At 35.9% G+C, this 19,274-nt stretch overlaps 2 protein-coding genes across 7 annotated transcripts; one reads left to right on the plus strand and one right to left on the minus strand.

Annotated features, from left to right (window-relative positions):
- Positions 1-1,122: 1,122 nt before the first annotated feature.
- Positions 1,123-11,131, plus strand: LOC148863172 (agamous-like MADS-box protein AGL65). 6 transcript variants are annotated; one of them, XM_088980570.1, is made up of 11 exons: positions 1,123-1,263; positions 2,037-2,407; positions 3,441-3,500; positions 3,602-3,620; positions 3,751-3,815; positions 3,930-3,945; positions 4,052-4,113; positions 5,501-5,597; positions 6,477-6,607; positions 9,611-9,971; positions 10,657-11,131. In XM_088980570.1, exons 2-11 carry the CDS (start codon positions 2,223-2,225, stop codon positions 10,666-10,668), a joined length of 1,008 nt encoding a protein of 335 aa, XP_088836696.1. In that variant the 5' UTR covers positions 1,123-1,263; positions 2,037-2,222; the 3' UTR covers positions 10,669-11,131. The 6 variants fall into 6 exon arrangements, 5 of the variants coding, with proteins under 5 accessions (XP_088836696.1, XP_088836699.1, XP_088836697.1 ...); XM_088980573.1 differs by having other exon boundaries at positions 1,124-1,263; positions 2,144-2,407; XM_088980571.1 differs by having other exon boundaries at positions 1,225-1,445.
- A 113-nt stretch (positions 11,132-11,244) lies between these two features.
- On the minus strand, positions 11,245-12,533 carry LOC148863173 (chlorophyll a-b binding protein 4, chloroplastic-like). The gene is given in 5 exon segments (XM_088980575.1): positions 11,245-11,538; positions 11,659-11,768; positions 11,770-11,793; positions 11,795-12,061; positions 12,229-12,533. Coding segments are annotated over 5 exon segments (738 nt in total). The 5' UTR covers positions 12,432-12,533; the 3' UTR covers positions 11,245-11,404.
- Positions 12,534-19,274: the final 6,741 nt, after the last annotated feature.

Raw genomic sequence — 19,274 nt, forward strand, 5'->3', positions numbered from 1 at the left:
TCCCCATTTCATATGCAAAAAGGAGGAATCCTCCAATGCACCGATACCTGGTTTTATATGCAAAGCGGCAATGAAAAAGGTAAACTTGGTTTGTTTATTTTATTTTTTTAAATTAACCAATAAATGATGTTAGAAGGTAGGATTAACGGAGTACAATAGTTATTCAGTAAGTAAGTAGGTTGTCGAACCAATAATAATGTTCCACACCAGTCATAAAATACTTATAATTAATGAACCTTTTCAGGCTCCATATATTTTATTATTGGTGTGAGATATTATCATTGATTTCAAGGTTTTTAAAATCAGACTAGACAAGAAACCATTCTAGGTCCAGTTCCCAGATCAAATGGTCCAACCATCCAGTCTGAACGGACAGTCCACTCTAACAAAATAAAAATAAAAAATAAAAAAATAGAAAAAAACTATTGTTTGAGTCAATAGTTCGATCACCCGAGTCAACAATTCATTGACCAAATCAACAGTTTTAGACCAAAAAGCAGTTCTAAGGTAAAATAGACCAGTTCCCAGTTTTTCCAATGCAATTTTGAAAACACTGATTGATTCCACAACCCATTAGCTAAAGCTTTAGCTAATAGGATAAAAGGCAATAAATACTAATTCTCCTATCACATGCAAACATATTTGAATGGATGACACCCAATGATGTAATCTCATCCAACATATGATGTCTTAGTCCAGTTAAAAAAAAAAAAAACGGGATGGGTTAATCATGTCATGGTTTTAAAAACCAATTTAGATGGAATCACTTCGACCATCGATTCTTGGGTCAAATGGTTCGACTGTCCGGTTGAAATCCAGATCAAACGATTTTGGGTCCAAAATCAAATCCTGAGCCATAACTGGTTCTTAGGTCGAACTGTCCAACTGTTCAGTTCGGTTCGATTTCAAAAACCATAGTTTTAATGTATTTAAACTTTAAAGTGATAATAAGCCTGAAGCCCGGCCCATGACAACCGTAGAGTTAGCGCTTCCTGTAGAAGAGGATTAATTAAAGCCCAAAATCACATATCTGAATTCTCTATACTGTGTTACTGTCTTACTGAGATGTTAGCCACGTAAGCGTAACTGGTAAAGATAGTGGTTAGAGAGAAAAAGAGAAGCCAAACGACTCGACATTTGAATGTCGTATCGGCAAAATATCTGAATTCTATATCTCGTTTCGGGCGATGGACTCCTGATAACGAGGAGCTTCCTTGGTTGAGAGGGGTTTAATGATTCTCCAAGGAGGTTGAACTTTGAAGGGTACGAACTCACCGTCCGTTTGAATTTCGTGGTTCTCGAAATAAATTTATAGTTTTTCTGTTCTTTCTTGTTCCCGCTTTTTTCTTTCTTCCAATTAGTTGGTCGGTTTTGAAAATTCGGGTGCCTCCCGATTCTCCCGCGCGTTTTAACGACCGATTTTTCAGCTTGGCCGGTCATGAAATGTGAGCTATACATCTCTCTCTGCATCTCTTTTATTTCTTTTTTTTTTTTCATTATTCTTTCGTTACCTGCAATAATTCTTTTTTTTTTCCTTTAATGATTTTATCTTTTTTGTCCTTTGTTTTTTGAAAAAAATATAATTTTAGTTGCTTCTTGATTTCTTCATCTGGGTATTTGTTCGTTTGGTGTTCTTTATCTGTTACATACGATTTCATGCTTTTTTATTACACGGATTAGGTTTTTCAGAAGGTTAGGAATCTGCAACTGGGGATTATTTGAATTTTATTTGGGTATTATCTCCTCTATTTCTAATTCCATATGGGTTTTGTAATTTGAATTTTAGTTTTATATGGGTTTTCACCTATTTTAATCAGCTTTGGTAAACTTGATATGGCTTTTGATTAGTTGTTCGTTTCTGTTTTTAGCAGTAGAGTGCTGTCAACAGTTCCTGCTATTTTTTTTTCCGAGTTTCGATGTCTCAAACGTAAATTGCTGCTGTGTTGCCTTTCCGCTTCAATTGTTTTGTCGCTTTGTAATTCGGTTTGAATGTGGATATTACTAAATTATTTGATTTATTTCCATCGGAGTTCAAGGTGTTGGCAATGGATGCTTCGATTGTATTTCCGCATAGAATTTTGTTGATGCAAATTCGAAGTGGACTTATGGGTGAAACTTGACGAAAGGGATATTGCTTTGCTAGGATTTCAAACCTTTTTTCAGGGGATCAGAAGCTCTAGAGATAGGAAAGAGATAAAGGGCTTTACTTGAAAACCTGTAGGATGGGGAGGGTTAAGCTCAAGATAAAGAGATTGGAGAATACGAGCAGTAGACAAGTAACCTATTCAAAAAGGAAGAATGGAATCTTGAAGAAAGCTAGGGAATTATCCATATTATGTGACATAGACATTGCCCTTATCATGTTTTCACCAACTGGCAAGCCTACATTGTGCCTAGGAGAGCACAGGTACTTTGTTTTTCCTTTTAGCTATACCTTCTGTTATCTGCTCATCAATAACCTTGGCTCTTATGTGATTTTACAAGCCAAAGTCTGAAAAATGGTTTAAACAGTGCATAAAGTTGATTTCTAGTGACATAGAGAAAAGCAGATCATTTCAGTAAAGTTGTACCTTTATCAAAACTGAAAAAGTTTCTTGTCTGCTCTCTACTTACATGCATCCTTGATAATAGTAAATGATCAAAGGTTTCTAATTGTATCCAAAGGCATGGTATGAAGTGAACCTATATAGCAAGAAAAATACTGGCCTCTCCTTGGAGTAAAAAATGAAGAACATTTGCGCTAGGTCCTAATGACTTGAAAAAAAGGGAAGGACAAACGGGGTTATTCATGTACAGCTTTCAAAACTAAGAAGAAAACATTACGTACACTGCAACGACTTCGGTTATAGAAAAAAAACCATCGGTGACATCCTTTCATCCGTATTCTTGTATTTCTTTTTGGGGTTTCAAATAGGCTTGTTTTGAGTTGAATTTAAATGCATCCTCCAATAAAAGATCCATAAAAGTGACATAAGGAAAATTTAGTTTACACTGAGATTGTTGCAATTAGGCTAGCATAGAATAACTTTGCAGTAGAAGGTTTCATATGTCTCTGTCTTTTGCTTCAGTCCCTATCATGTAGACGACTAGACGAGTCTTTCTTATGCCATGCATCATAGATTATTATCAATGCATAAAGACAAGTTCTTTCTATGCAGAACATTCAAATTTAGATTGTTTAATCTTAGCATTTTGGACTCTAAGGATGCAGGATAGTATATCTTTCCATCTACTGTACATATTCGATCATGAAGACACTAAACAGAACATCTCATTTGAACTGTAAATATTCTCATTTAACCCTGAAAATCATCAAAACCTCTTTATATTGTATATTACTAACTGGTTTTGTTTCTATGTTATAGAAAGTAACTTTATATTTTTCGTCATTGATTTTTTTATGTCCTTTTCTGATGATTCTTTACTTCTCCATGATTCAGCAACTTTGAAGAGGTTATTGGAAAGTTTGCTCAATTAACTCCACAGGAAAGGGCAAAAAGGTTCTCTCAGCTCAATCTTGAGCTTATCTACTTATTTATTGGGTTTGGGTTAGATATGAATGGTATTTGGTGTTTAATAAATTTTCACTGGATTGGAACAGGAAATTGGAGAGCCTTGAAGTAAGCCAATTCTTCATGATCTATTCTTCTATTGCAGACTTCATTCTCTTGGCTTTTTACATATGTTTGGATTTGAACCATCTTTAATGTATGTTCACACAACATTCTGGTGCTTTCTTTGAGACTATAGGCACTAAAGAAAACATTTAAGAAGTTGGATCATGATGTAAACATACAAGACTTTTTGGGTGCAAGGTTTGTGCTAATATTGGTGAAATTGGTACTTTATTTTTGCAATAATACTTCTTGTCTTCTGCATTGCATTCGTAGTTAAAAGAAACTGATACTTCCCTTCTCTTTCGGTTGCAGTACTCAAACAGTTGAGGTATTTATCATAAACCAGTAATTATTGATGCCTTTCTTGATCTTTCAGTTTCTAATTTGTCATTCATGTCAATGACATCTTATATTTTATCTTTCTTTTTCTGCAGGAATTGACCAACCATTCAAGGTTATTGCAAACTCAACTTTCAGAAACGCACAAGAGATTGAGGTGCATCTTTGAAACAGTATTTATTTTATTTTGCTCCCTCTGAGATGTTATAGATTTATATTGGTTGGAAGTTTGAAATATATTGGGCTGTACTTCATTTTTCTAATCATTTTTATTTGGTAAGCTCATTCCATTGATATGCCTCCAAACTGTTATTGCATTTTTAAGTAGAAAGCTTCTTTTGTTGTAGCATATAGATGAATTACAAATTCCAAGAAAAAGCTAGCGACTTATTCAAGAGTAAGGTATAGTGGTATACAATGCTGACTATCTTATAAATGACTGAGAGTCTGAGATGTTTTGTTCACATTCTTTCGAAAGTTGAAACACCATGTTTTGAACTTGTTCTACCATAATATTCAGTCCAGTTGATTGGAGATTACTAAGTTTTTTAACAATCCAAATACAACTCAATTCACCCTTAGTCCCAACTATTCAAGGTTGGTTATCAACTTTAGATTCATTACTGGTGCTTGCTTTTTTTTTTTTCATCCGTAATTACCATATGTCTGGACATGTATGAGGGTCATTGGTGGTCCTTTCTTAATACTGGAAGCCATAGTCTACATTGGAGCAAAGCAAGTTCCTTTTTTTTTTTTATTTTTTTAAATGGAAAAAAAAGTTACAAAACAGTTGTTAATTTCATTTACAGAACAGTTATGAAAGATCATAAAAGGCTAATATATTAAAAAATTATCTATAGTAATATTAAAGGTGGAAATTCAAGTAGACTTATTAAGTGCCACACATTTCTTGGAACAATTTCAAGAAAGAACCATTAAAACCTGCACTAAAAGAATGGTAGCAAAACTGTCTCTTGCTAGAGCTCTCCAGCTTATGATCCATTTTCTTACATTTAATGTTGTATGTCTATCATTATCTTTGATGAAATTCTACCTATACCTTCCCCTCTCCTTTTCATGTAAAGTTCTGGTACTGAATTTTAGTTTTACCTGCAGTAAAAGTTATGTTTGAATGTGAAGATGATCATAACAAGTCTAATTTTTCTTTTAGAATGTTAATGAACCAAGGATGATATTCTACCAAAAAAAAAAAAAAAAGAAAGAACCAAGGATGATGTGGATAAAACTCACCCAGTTCAGTTGGCATAAGTTATCTTCTATGGAGTGAGCTGGGCTCTATAGCTACTGCATCTTAATATTGTTTACTGAGTATTTTCTAATTTATCACCATGTTTCATACATCTAATCATTTTTTTTCTGAAGCTTTCACTTTCCATTCCTTTCTAAATAAGGGAGGCTTGATTTGTCTTTAAAATGCCTTTTCTTCTGTATATGTATGTACGTATATATATATAAGCTAGCATAAAACATGCTCGATTCATCACTGTGATATGATAATACTGCATACATTTTGTTTTCTTCAGCTATTGGACTCATCCAGATAAAATCAACAATATAGAACATCTGAGGGCAATGGAAGACTCTCTTAAGGAATCACTTAACCAAATAAGAGCTCATAAGGTATGGTTTTTGTTGTGTAATACAGGCCTCTCTTGGCAAAGATCTGCTTTTATGTTTTATTTCTGTACCCTATTGTAATTCTTTTATCTAATCTAACAACACCATCTGGAAGCTGGGAACTATGTTTAGTTTATTAAAAATTCAAGATCATTTAGAATTTTTAGTCTTTGCTTCAGAATGTCTCCTTATATGTTGTATTTGTAATTTATTAGTAATGTTTCAGCATAATGGTACTCTATTGAAGCTAGTTAGGGTCTGTTTGGTTTGTGGGAATAGAGGTCTGGAATCAGAACCAGAATGGTTCCAGCCATTTGGTTGGGTGGAATGGGATTCTGATTCCCATTCCTGGTGGAATGGCGGTCCCCCATTTGAGGGAATGGCCATTCTGGCCTCCCCCCTTGGGAATGAGAATCTCCACTCTCCAGCCAGCCGAAAAAAAGGCAAGTGACTTAAAAACCCCCCAAACCCTATTTCTCTTTACCTGACACCAACTCTTCTTGGGAGTTGTGCATATCATATGGAATCTGATCCTAATTTCTGTCTGAATCAAACAGGTGGGGGGAATAAGCAATTCTGATTCCAGTTCCAGGGGATTTTGATTCTGATTCCCACCGCAAACCAATGTTGGACATTTACATGTCTGTTATCTATGCTGATGGACACCCCTGCCACACATGTGGCCTGGAGTTTTGAAATATTTGATTAGCTTGCCCAGTAACATATAGATTCATAATTTATCCCCTCGATAATTGCATGTAAAAGCAGCTTTTCTCATTGAAATGCAGTAGCCAAATGGATTATTCTGCCCATGTAGAGATCTTGTAATTTTTTTATTGTTGCATAAATTGGAAGTGTTACACAAGTTCCTTTGATATATAGTTCCAGAATGGGATGCATCTACCCTTGGGAATGAGTGTTGAGCAGCCACAAGCACAACCCATTTCATGGCTGCCTGGTAAGGACAGTCAACATATGATGTTAGCAGAGGATCCAAACTTGTTACCTCACAGGTGAGTGGTTTTCCTATATCAAGAATTTTCTGATTGTCTTCGAAGTTTAACTTTTCGGTCAACTCAGTTGGGATCAATATTGCATTCATGATCCAATTTCACAGGAAATCACATGGGCCAAACTTATCTTCTTAAATTGCATGCATAAGGCATAAGCAATAACTGTGCTTCCAGACCTAGTTGGAGCATCATCTCTTACCAAAGTTGATTTTCACACTCTCCATTACCCTGTGATTGGATTCAAGATAGTCTGTGAATGCAATTGGTTGACTCTCAACACTTGTAAAAGGGGTGATCCATATGGTTTCTCTGAACTGGTTCATGCATCTTACTTGTAGAAGTGAAGAATTCTGATGCAATGTTTGTTGGGCAATTTAATTCACATTGAAGAGCAGTCCCTAGTTGCTAGTTATAAATCTACATATGTGTATTGAATTCATTTTATTTCTTTTATTTAAATTTCTAGAGGATAAATTCCAGACCTGTTCATGGGCCGAGTAGCCCAACGGGCTAGCCCGGCCTGGCCCGTTATATATCAGGCTTGGACAAATCTTTAAGCCCATGGGCTTGAGCTCGAAACACCAGGCCTGACTGTTTTCAGGCCAGACCTGGGCTTTCCCAAATAAGCCCGGCCAATAATATTAAATATAATATATATTATTATTATTAGCAAAAAAAAGTATTATATAATATTCTTATATTATTAATATATTCTATATAATTAATATATTATAAAATTTCTGTTCAGATAGAGCTTTGGATTTATAGTTGGGCCAGGCTCGGGCTCAGGCCTGGTCATATTTTGTTTATAAAGAGGCAAAGCCCAGCCTGGCCCATGAACAGGTCTAATAAATTCATGTATTAATTTAGCAGAAAATGTACCAACTAGACTGGATTTTCTTTAATGCCATAAAAAAACTACACTAACATTAAGTTTGCAACCATTCTAATTTCTGTGGATAAGTGTAGCTGTTCTAAACGAATTTGTACCTAAAAAAGGTGCTAGTTCCACTATCGTCATATGGACAATTAAAGTTGGTGTCATACACATGGACGCAAACACCTATTATGAGGAGTCTTTTCTCTCTATCAAATCCATAATATGTGACTAAAAAGACATGAATCTAAACAAAAGGGAAAATTACTTAAACCTCTCATGGCTTATCTGAGAATTACTTAAACTTCCCCTGTGTTTTGACCTTTGCAGAAACCTCCCTTCACCTTTTAAATAAATATGCAAACACACTCCTGTTAAAGGCTTGTAACTGAGATGTTGAAATTATGACCATGCCCTTATTACCATTAAGACAGAAAAGTACACATTTCAAAACGCCACTTCATCCCTGTTACAACTATGCCCTTATTAAATGTATGCAAATCAGGGTGACCAGTGACCATGCTGAGTTCAGTAATGATGGGGTATTTAAATTGCAATTGGGATAATGAATGAAGAGGTGTGCTTGCCTATCAAGAGGTACTTTAATATATAGTTTTCATGGGTAAATCTGGGATTTTAAAAAGATTAAAGCATTATGTCAACATTTTCCATCAGAAAATTTAAGGCTATGTTTGGTTTAAAGGAAAAGGTAGGGAAAGGAAGGGAAAGACATCAAAACCTATACAAGGTTTGCAAAGGTTTCCTTATCTTTCCTTTCCTTTCCCTACTTTTTCCTTCAAACCAAACATAGCCTAAAGGAATTGGTGTGTTTGCATATTTATTTGAAAGGTGAAGGGAGGTTTTTTTGCAAGACTCAAAAATATAGGGGACTTAAGTAATTTCCCCTAAACAAAATTTGTGCTTGAATTCGGAATTTGTTGTACTTGATAACTTAGTATAATCATGTATGACTTATTTAGGTTGTGTTTGGTACCATTGCCACTTCTACTTGCAACATTTTTAGTTGGTCAGTACAAATTTTATGAGAACATATTGTTTTCTACCACAATTGCCTTGAGTCATCAGTACAACATTTGGTACTATTGTGTTTGGTACGATTGCTTTGAGCTATCAAATTTGGTGTTTCTACTATAAATGGCAACAGCCAGTCCATGCCTATATTTTTTTAGTGGAAGTGGTTATTTGATGTGATGTGACAAGACTTCTCAAAAATTTGTATTGACCAACCTAAAACGTTGCAAGTAGAAGTGGCAATGGTACCAAACACAACCTTAGTTATTTAGTGTCTCTACCCTATATATATATATATATATATATATATATATATATATATATATATTTATCAATTAGTGCCCATCTATAGATGAGATTTTCTGCTATCTACTTGATAACTCAATGCGTCCTTTTCTAGTACCTCGGTTTGATAATTCATAACAAGGGAGAGATTGGGGAAGATGTCACCCATAAAATTTGAGCAGGATGGGCAAAATGGAGAGGTGACATATGTGATAGGAGAATTTCACTTAGATTAAAAGGAAAATTCTATAAAATAGTTATAAGGCTAGCTATGCTGTATGGAGCCGAGTGTTAGGCAGTCAAGAAACATGTCCAAAAAATGATTGTGGAAAAAATGCATATGCTGATATGTATCATGAGTGGAAAAACTAGAAAAGATAGATTCAGAAATGAAGTCATTTGAAGGAACTTAGAAGTAGATCCAATAGGTATTAAATGGGAGAAAGTAGACTAAGATGGTTTGGTCACATTCATAGAAGACCATCAACAGCACCCATTAGAAGTGATCTGTTGCAAATTGAAGGGTTTAAAGGGCTAGGGGTAGACCAAAACGGACATGGGTAGAAATAGTAAGAATTAAGCGCTAATAATTTAACAATGGATATGGAATTAAATGGAATGGTGAAACAAGATTCATGTAGCCAACCCCATATGGTTAGGATAAGGCTTGAATAATGATGATTTTCTGCCATTTGCTTTATTTACTTTTCTTGTCTATTCAGTACTTTTTTGCTGAACCATTGTTTGCTGAGCTTGTTAACTTGATATTTGTTCATAATTCATTGAACCAATTTTCTATGTTTACCTAGAGATCTGGAGTGCTCCACAGATGCTTCCATTCCAAGCTATTCTGGTTTCTTTAGTGCGTGCAAAACAGAAGTTGATAGTTCGGGTCAAGAAAGTAATGCCCTGAATGAATTAAGCAGAAATGCATGCTTAAGGCTACAATTGGGTGGGCAATATCCATATCCATCATATGGATTCAATTTTCTGGATGAAAAGAAATTGAAGACTGAAACAAAGATGAGTTTACATGAAAACCCTGTGGATTTTCAAGTTAATAGTGACTTTGAACCAACTAGACCTGGGTATGACACAAGCCATCAGAGTTGGGCATCTACATCTGGGCCTTGTGCCATTGCTGTGTTTGATCAGCAATCATACCCTCAAGTAAGTGCTCCTGCAATAAATTCTGGCTTACCTGAATTTCACAATATTAATTTCCATGGTTACAGACACAGCAGAGCAGTGAATTGATCTGGTATAATAACTGGTAAAATGCCATAAGGATGGACAGGATCTCAATGTGGTAGAAGGACAGTCCTAATATTATAAATATGTAGTGTCATATTTCTTTCAACTGTTATATCTTCACTTTTCTCCATTCAAATGATGATATAACAATCTGAAGAAATTTTGGTTTGAAGAGAAGGCTGGTCCTAACTTTTTGAGTGTGTTAGCCTTTCATTAAAGTTTGAACTATAATGCAAGGTGCCAACCAGCTGGTTGGTAAGGTCTCCTGCTGGTCGTAGCAGAGACTTGCTGTGTAGCCCTTCAGAAGATATCAAAAAAATAAAAAAGTTTGAACCATAATATCTTACTTGGGAGGTGCTCTATTACCATCAATTTGATGGTTCTTTTTTTCTCGGACCATTGCCCAGGAAGACTGACCATCCAGATTGATGTACCAAGTCTAATTATGGGATCATCTGGTCCATCAGGATATTTTGGCATGGAAATTGACTATAATCTAGATTATCGTCTGATTTTATTTCCAATTCTTGCCCCAACTATTCCTCGATCTTCTGCTAGCTAGGGACTGCATCAATTTGAAGTTGTCTATTATTTCTTGCAGCAACCAAACTGAATTCACAAGTGATTTTATCATTATCATTCTTTGCTGGGTAGCCACAAAGATGTGCATCAGCACAAGTCCTTTTGAATGTGAAATCAAATTGATACGAATTAACAAAGTTCTGGATGCTGGATTGGTATCTTTGACAATTATCAGTGGCAGCCCGCAAGAGACATGGTATGGTGCAACTGTTATATTATATTTGTACATGACTTGAACGTTTGGCCGCAAAGATTGGAAGGTTGCTGATTATTTTTTTTGGTAGCAGGAAGGTTGCTGATTCAGTCATTTGAGCTACTGGATCTGCAATACCTAATCGTTTGTATAGTATAAACAATATATGGTAATAGGCTTTTTTATTACACTTTCCCCTTGACAGTGTTACTAATGACGGGGAGATTCTCCTTTATTCATTTCTCAGTAATCTAAGCTGTAAATTAAACTCTAGTAATACAAATTCAGGTTAACATCTTCATATTTTCTGGATGCTTTTTCTTTGGAAATGTTATTTTAGCAGTAAAAAAAAAAAGAATATAGGGAATTTCTTCTTTTCTCGTCTGTTTGCGAGGCCAATTTTGTGAGTAATGATAGAATAGAAGCAAAAGTAGATTGAATTAAAGCAATAATGTCTTCTTAACTCCCCCGTGCATTGAAAGTTTGATTTTTATATGTTAAAGCTTAATTCACTCAAATACCACCAACTCATGGTTACGGAACATGAAAATAGAATCAGTGTGTCCCGCTTAAATTAGCCCCGGAGGGTTTGGACAATTGTGTTGTGCCACGGATCAGAGAGATGTTGTAGGAGGTTGTCGAAGGGTCCTTTCCCGGTGACGTTGTGTTGGACAACAAACCCCAAGAATGCCAACATTGCTATTCTCCCTGCAAATGTATCACAAACAAAAATTAGCCTTATTTCTCATCCATAATTCAAAGCTCAACTTAACAATCAATCAACTTGCTGAACACTAGTGATGGTGGTTATGGTGATTCAGGTATTACCATTGGCGAGCTCCTCTTTGGCCTCCAGAGTTGGGGCAAAATTCAGGGGATTAAAGATGCCGCCGGGGTATCCAACCTCATTGGGAGGCAAGCTGTAGTTCTTGAAGATGTTGGTTCACGCTTCCTGGGTTCTTTGTCTTGCCACCTTCTGATCTCCACGTAATGGAACAAGATGAACTCAACCACGAAGAGGGTAGAAGACGACGCAAAATATTCAACTTTTCCGGCATCGTACCACGCTGGCACATTGATAATGCCGATCTTGGTGAGAATTTCGGGCAACAGCATCCCTGCGACACCCAACATGGCCCACCTCCCATTCAGCTCCGCCTGGACGAACCATTTCAGGTTGTCGGGGTCCTCTGCAAGTCCCAAAGGATCAAATCCATTGTCCCCTGGGAGACTGTCATCAATGTCAAGTTGTTAGAACGTATAGAAGATGCCGACGTCCATTGGCATTGCTTAACTCTCAAATAACAACAACAACAACAACAATCCAATCTGTAAGGAAGCTTTAGTGAAAGCATACTACACAGATGACTGTAACAGACAAAATCTTGCAGAGAATACCTGCCATTGAGATATGGAGGCGAGGCCAAACCAGGCAACCACTCGCCCTTCGAGGCTTCGATCTTAAAGGAACTGGGGGACGAAGAAGTGGGCGTTTTGACGGAGATAACTTTGGTGAGCTTGCCAGAAGAGCCAGTGAGAAACCTCGATCTTGAGGTGCATGGCCGGAATATAGCAGAAGCCTGTGTGGTGACCATCGCCATCTAAATCTTCCCGGTAAGACGTAAGACGTAAGAGGGGTGCAGTGGCCGCGGGGATTAGAGATTTAGAGTGCGTTTTGTGTATGGTATCCTTTTTGTATTTCATTACTATGGTATTCTCGTGGCTCCGGTTCATGGCTTGAAGCTGACGGTTGGTTTGCCTGGTTTCGGAAATCTAACGATCAGATCTCGTAAGGGGTTATACTGGCCAATCAGAGCATCCGATCCTTATCCTTACTTATTCTGATTCCGTATCCACAGCCACAAACCTATCTCTTCTTTGCTGTTTCCTGCTCTGCCGGTGCTAGTTAAAGCCTAGGGAAAAAAGAAAAAAAGAAAAAGAAAAAATCTTGTGGTTGTGGGTCCAAATCCAATGGATCTGCAAGATTCTTCCTCTGTGGAGAGTCCGATTCTCCGAATCCAATTTCTGGAGAGGATCAGCTTCCGACGTGGAACCTGGACATCCAATCACCTACCTGAGAAGCGGTTGGCTGAGGGTTTTTGTTTTTTTTGCATGGAAAAAGAAAGATAGATATACCAAGGGTAAGCCTGTCGAGATCGTGAAAAAGAAAACAATCAATTCCCTCTTGGCATCAGCCTCAGGAGTCAGCGTCCTTGGGATGGGGCCCCCTTATCCTCAGTCTCCATCTGGACCATCCACCTAAGCAGTCAGACAATCTAAATATAGTGCGTGGGACAAATTTTGACCATCCACAAAAACAATATTGATGAATTGGATTTGGATGGTCTATCGTGGTACTGGTACACCGGGTCCAAGACCATTAGCAATAATGTCAATATCCTAGTTTATTTTACGACAAAGATACCCTCTACCTTGCAGGCTGCAGCAGAGATCCATCTCTTTCTTATATGCAATATCTTCAAATAGTATGTCTAACCTGGTCATTTCACACGTTTATTCTTAAACTACCAGTCTAAAAATTACCAGGTTTTAGTGGTGTTTAGTATAAGCGGGTCTAATTCTTATTGGGTCAGGCTAAGGCCCGATAGCCTGATTAACAATAGGATTGGGTCAGTTCTTGTAGAAGTAGAGCTAGGTTGGCGTATTTCCTTAAGGGTAGGTCTACCTTGATTAGGCCCAGACATGACCACATCGTCTGTCTATTAATCATGTTGATTAACAAGAAAATCGTAGGAAAGCGATAAGCCCCACATTGTTTGCTGTGAGTACAGCCATGGGAATTATTAGCCATTTGAGTGGTAAGGTCTCAAGTTCAATTGGGGAGAACTTCTGACTTGTGAGAAGAAGTGGCTTTTTATAAGTTAAAAGGGAGTAAGAAATGATTTTAAGGTCTCCTAATTTAACAGCGGACATAGCACTGAACAGAGAGGTATTACAAAATAGGGTTCAATTGGCTGACCGAACCCCATATGTTTGGGAAAAGTCTTATATGAAGTTGTTGTTGATGATGAAGATGATGAACCCTTCCTTTCAGACCCACAAAATATCAAAGAAAGAAGAGCTTTCGTGCATTTAATTAGAAAATTATATACCTTTTTGAAGTTTCTAAATGGGGGGAATGCATAAAAGGAAACCCAGCAACCAAGAAAAAAAGCATAGTTCTGATATACCTTTTCTATGGGTCTCACCCTGTGTGGAGAAGAAATAATCATATGTTGAGAGAGAGAGAGAGAGACCAAATTATCTAAGCCAATACATCAAAACACCAACAGTTAAAAAGAAGATTACCTGATCCAGACACACAAGATAAGATTGAGCTGAACCATTAAACCTGACCTATTGACATCCTTATATTCAATCTATTAAAATTTTCAGAATTCCAAAGAGTTAATGAACATGTTCGGGCTCGCTTCTATTAATGGATATTGGATTATTTATTCAATTAATATAATAAGCTCACCATGTCTAAAAAGCCAGGAGGGACAGAACCACTTAATGATTGGTCCTAACATACCCCATGCATAGGCTCAAAGAGTGAAAGAAGCAATTCAAGCCTAGACTAGTCTATACTGGGTGGTCTGAAATTGTGTTAGTTCACTCTGGTCCATTTCAATAATGAAAACAACCCACTATGTTTTTATGTGAAATGTGAAGCTACGTTTGCCCCTTTTTATGTGGACTCTGAATTATACGAGTAGTGGCATCCTTCTAAGAGATTTTATTAGATATAAATCAACTTGATGGAAATGGAAGAATGCCCTGATCATTTACCCTTTTTTTTTTTTTTTACTTGGAGGATAGATGGGGAAGACAGCCATAGCTTAAAAATCCACTCTAATTGACTAGTAGTTAATCTTAGGTTAAAAAGGAGACATTAAAGGAGGCCAACACCGACTGGCCTAGAATGGGTTTTGGCCTGTCCAACAGCCTTTTGAAAGTGAAAAAAAAAAAAAAAGAAAAACTGTGGCTGGGATTAGGCTCACAGCTCACTTTAGCCCAGACCAGCCTACAAATGTTCATCAGAAGTCAGAACCTATGTATACCTAAAGGTTTCCTAATTGAGTCGTTGAGTGGAGGGTAGCTCCTTATCTGAGGCTACTACCTATATTTCTGCCCTGTGGCAAAGTCTTCCAGGCCAAAATTTGTTCCTCGACTAAGTGAGAGGAGCAGAATATAGGGAATCCTTTGACTTTATATAATAAAGATAATGTTAGAAGCACCAAACATCCCTCGAGTACATACTAATAAAGGTGTCCACGGTTCGGTTAACCGAACTATGGACAATTTTTTTCAAATTGAATCGGTCCTATTGATTTTTTGGTTTCTTCAAACCGAAATTGAATCAGTACTGCCGGTTATTTGGTCCATTGGTCCAGTTCTTCGATTTTTCAGTTTTTTATATTCATAATATCTATTATATAAATATATATTATATTATATTATATTATAAATAATAAATGGTATATAATACATTATAAATATTATAAAAATATAATATATTTATAAATAGATTATTATAAATATAATATATATAATATATAAAAATATGTGACATATATTAAATATATATATAAATATATATCAGTCAGTTTGATTAATCGAAAACCGAACCGATCCTTTGATTTTTTAAAAATACCAACTGATATTGATTCATTAACCACATTTTCGGATTCAATTTTCTCGGTTCGATTCAGTTTTTCAGTTTTTTTGGTTTTTAATAAACACCCTTAATACATACTACATACACATTTATTAATGCCAGTAATACTGTAGTAGTAAGCACTTTAAGTATGGTCTGGATGAAGCCCCTTAACTGAGAGCTACTTGATTGCTATCAACTCTGGTGAAATGTATTGTAATATGGGTTTAAGCCTACATCCAACGTGAGGCCCATCTTATTTATTGGATTGGGCCAGACTGAGCAGAGGTTTGCAATAGGACAGTCTTTCTTTTCTTTTTTCTTTTTTTTCCTTTTTTTTTGAGTAAAACAGAAATTCATTACTAAACCAGAAACAAACAAACATCAAGTCATAGGACAGTCGGGACCCTAATTAATAATTTATAGTTCTAGTTATAATGGTTTGAGAAGGGCACATGCTTGCTGCTGCTGCTTCTTCTTCTTCTAATAGGGATAAGGCATGAAATAACCACAAGATGAACCCACCATACCATTTTAAATCAGAAAAGAATTGGATTGTGAATTTGTGACGGTGTGTTTTCCTTATCCTGTCTCTGTTTGCTTGTGCAATAGAGATAGAAATGTTCTTCTAGTTTGAAATATCTGAGCAATACTTCTCAGTTTTCACCCCTTTTACGTTTAAAGCATTCTTTTATTTGCCATCTACATCAAAACAAATAAATTACAAGTTTGTTGCAAAAGGATGAAAATAATAACTCAAGTATTTTTATCTAAAAAAATAAATTCCATGTTCATTTTTTCTGGAGAAACAAACCCAGGTGAGGTAGGTTAAAAGCCATCATGTAAGTATAAAAAAAATGCATGTAAATGATGATATCATTCAAGCAATACCAACAGTCCAGAACCAAAAAGTCAATGAATAGGGTCCAAGTAAATGATGATATTACTCTAACTAAATTGTTCCCTATTAAAAAACAGCGAAACTGTATTTTCCAAAAAAACAAGAAAAAAATGAGGTGTTTTAATTATTATTATAAAAAAAAAATCTATAATATCAGAAAGGCTTTGACCAATCAAATCTGCCCATAAATTCTGACTATGATAATGTCAGTTGATCGGCTATAAGTTTTTTCTCAATATCATAATCGAACCCTTATTATTATTATTATTATTATTATTAAGAAAATTTTGGCCGACAGCTTGGGTTGTCAACACAACAACAGTAAATTGGCGCTGCAAGGAATTTTGATGTCCCTGAAAAAAAACACCGACCAAACCAAGCATTAAATGGATGAGGTGATAAGGGGGACAGTTTTTTTAATATAAAAGATCTGCCAAGCTTTTTTGGAAGAGTCTCATTTAACTAGCACTTGACTGAAGTGGATATTTCTGGTTTCTTTCGCACTGCTTGCTTCAATTTCAAGCCTTCAACAGCATCTGAATAACCAAACAAACGATGAAACTCACTCTCTCTGTAACGTAAACATTAATTACCAAGGTACGAATCATTCAATACATGGATCCCACTGGCATACCAAACCTTATAAACTATACATTCTTTACAGAGAGAGCCTCTTGCAGCTCGCCAGCTTCCACCAAAAATGTTCAACACTGTCCGAGTTCTTTGACGAGTCCTCATTTAACAGCATGTGTGTCCAACGGAGATAAGATCGATCGTGTACTATCACCCTGAGTTCTCTCTTTCAAAAATAAATAACGTCTATGGTCCTCTACTCCTCTTAACAACTTGAAATGCTTTTACTTTTATTTGTATAATATTGGGTGATCAGGGTTGAAGATAATGTAAATGCTTTAAATATAAAAGAGTGGAAGACCTTCCATCAATGCTTTAAATGCTGGAACCACGATTACATCTCACCTAATTCAGTTAGATGCTTTAAGATATGAAAGCAAAAAATAAGAAAATCAATGGAAGAATACACTTAGATGTGGATTTGTCACAATTTGTCTGTAGCAAGATATATAGGAAAAGTTATTCTTTGGGCAATCTTTTAAACCACTCCTAAGTTATAGGAAATTGACTTATCAACCCTTATTCTTTAGAAATTGCCTTAAATTATCACTATTTTTTTTCAACAATTAACAATTAATAAAAAGATGAAAAAAAATTATTTTACCCATTTTTTTTCTAAATTTTCAATATAAAACATTTGAATAATATCTTGATGGTCTTGACTTGACAATAATGCCTTGCTAGTCTTCCTCCTCATCGAAACTTTCATCACTGGCAAAGCTTTCGAATGGATAGAGATGCCCAACAAGTGAACAGGAAGGATCATTTTCCACCCAAAAATTAGATTTTGAGGATTAGCTCTTACTCACTCCATTTCCATCTACTTCAATACCATAGGAAACAATGGGGAAATTCCTTTCTGTGTTCTTTACCTTCAATTAAGTAAAGATTGAAAACTATGTTCTTGTCCGCAAGGTGGATGTTGAGTTTTGTTTTTATAAATTTGAAGAATAGTGGAGAAAAAAATCAATCACATAAGGGTAATATTGGGTTTTAAAAATATTTTGTATCACGTGGTGTCATATGTAAATAAATTGTGATGAAACGCTGACGGTAGGACAGGATTTAGTCAATTGTTAGAACATTTAGGCATCCTTTAAGGCAATTTCTAATGAATACAGGCAAAATTAGTCAATTTCCTAAAACTTAGGAGTACTTTAAGAGATTTACCCTTTGGTTTATCCCCATATTAATTATTGAGAGAGAGAGAGAGAGAGAGAGAGAGAGAGAGAGAGAGTCGAAGGTCTTATTTTCAGAATAGGAAAAATCTAGCCATATGTTTTTATCTCTTAAGCTGTGTTTGGTTTGAAGGAAAAAGTAGGGAAAGGAAGGGAAAGGTAAAAAAACCTTTACAAACCTTGTATAGGTTTCTCTACCTTTTCCTTCAAACCAAACATAGCCTTAATGAAAACATGTTTCTTGATGAGGAAATAGTAGTAATTTCCCCTCATCTATTTGTACATTATTTAGTCCTCAAGCCATGTGGGTAGTAGACTCTAGAACAAGGATTAAAATATTTTTGTGTGGATACATGGATACAAAGGTTTTTTTTTTTTAATTTAAAACATTAAAATATTGGGCGGGACCCTTTAATGCCTATAAAATTTTAAAAAATAAAAAATTAAGAAAAAATAGGGGCAAGTGGATATTGGTGCATATTGATGTTTTAATCCTTGCTCTCTACACATTTTGCTTCTTAAAAGATTTTCTTGTGATCTTCCATGAATAACCTTTCCCTTATCTGAAGTTTCTGCCAAGTAAAAAATCCTAGCTTTGAAATGCCTTGTGGTGGTAGTGGTTTGTTGTTTGAGTTGGAGATGATATATGATCTACGATTCATAATTTCATATATTGATGGAAAGATTGAAGTACCTGCTTCAATACCCAGTGAGAAGAGAGTAGATTTTAACTTCCAACAAGTTTATTCATGTATTGAGTGATCTCTACCCTTTACTAGATGAAGCTTCATGTTGATTACATCATCATTCAATATAACAAATAAAGGGTTATAGGTTTGTATGAAATAATTTTGGACATCTCCTTGCACAGATGATTTGATGGACTTCAAAATTCACCATATTCCTCACACGAAGCAAATCCAGCTACTGATCTCCTTGCTAAGTGGGCTTACTAGTTACTATTATATTCCTCCATGATTTTAGGGATGGGATGTGATGAAGGAAGATTTGGCCCGATCTTGTTATTACGCAACACGTGGCAAAGGCAACAACTCGGTACGACAGCACACCC

The sequence above is a fragment of the Nelumbo lutea genome, chromosome 3 (assembly GCF_056320005.1).
Source record: "Nelumbo lutea isolate HS-2025 chromosome 3, American lotus-T2T, whole genome shotgun sequence".
Lineage (NCBI taxonomy): Eukaryota > Viridiplantae > Streptophyta > Magnoliopsida > Proteales > Nelumbonaceae > Nelumbo > Nelumbo lutea.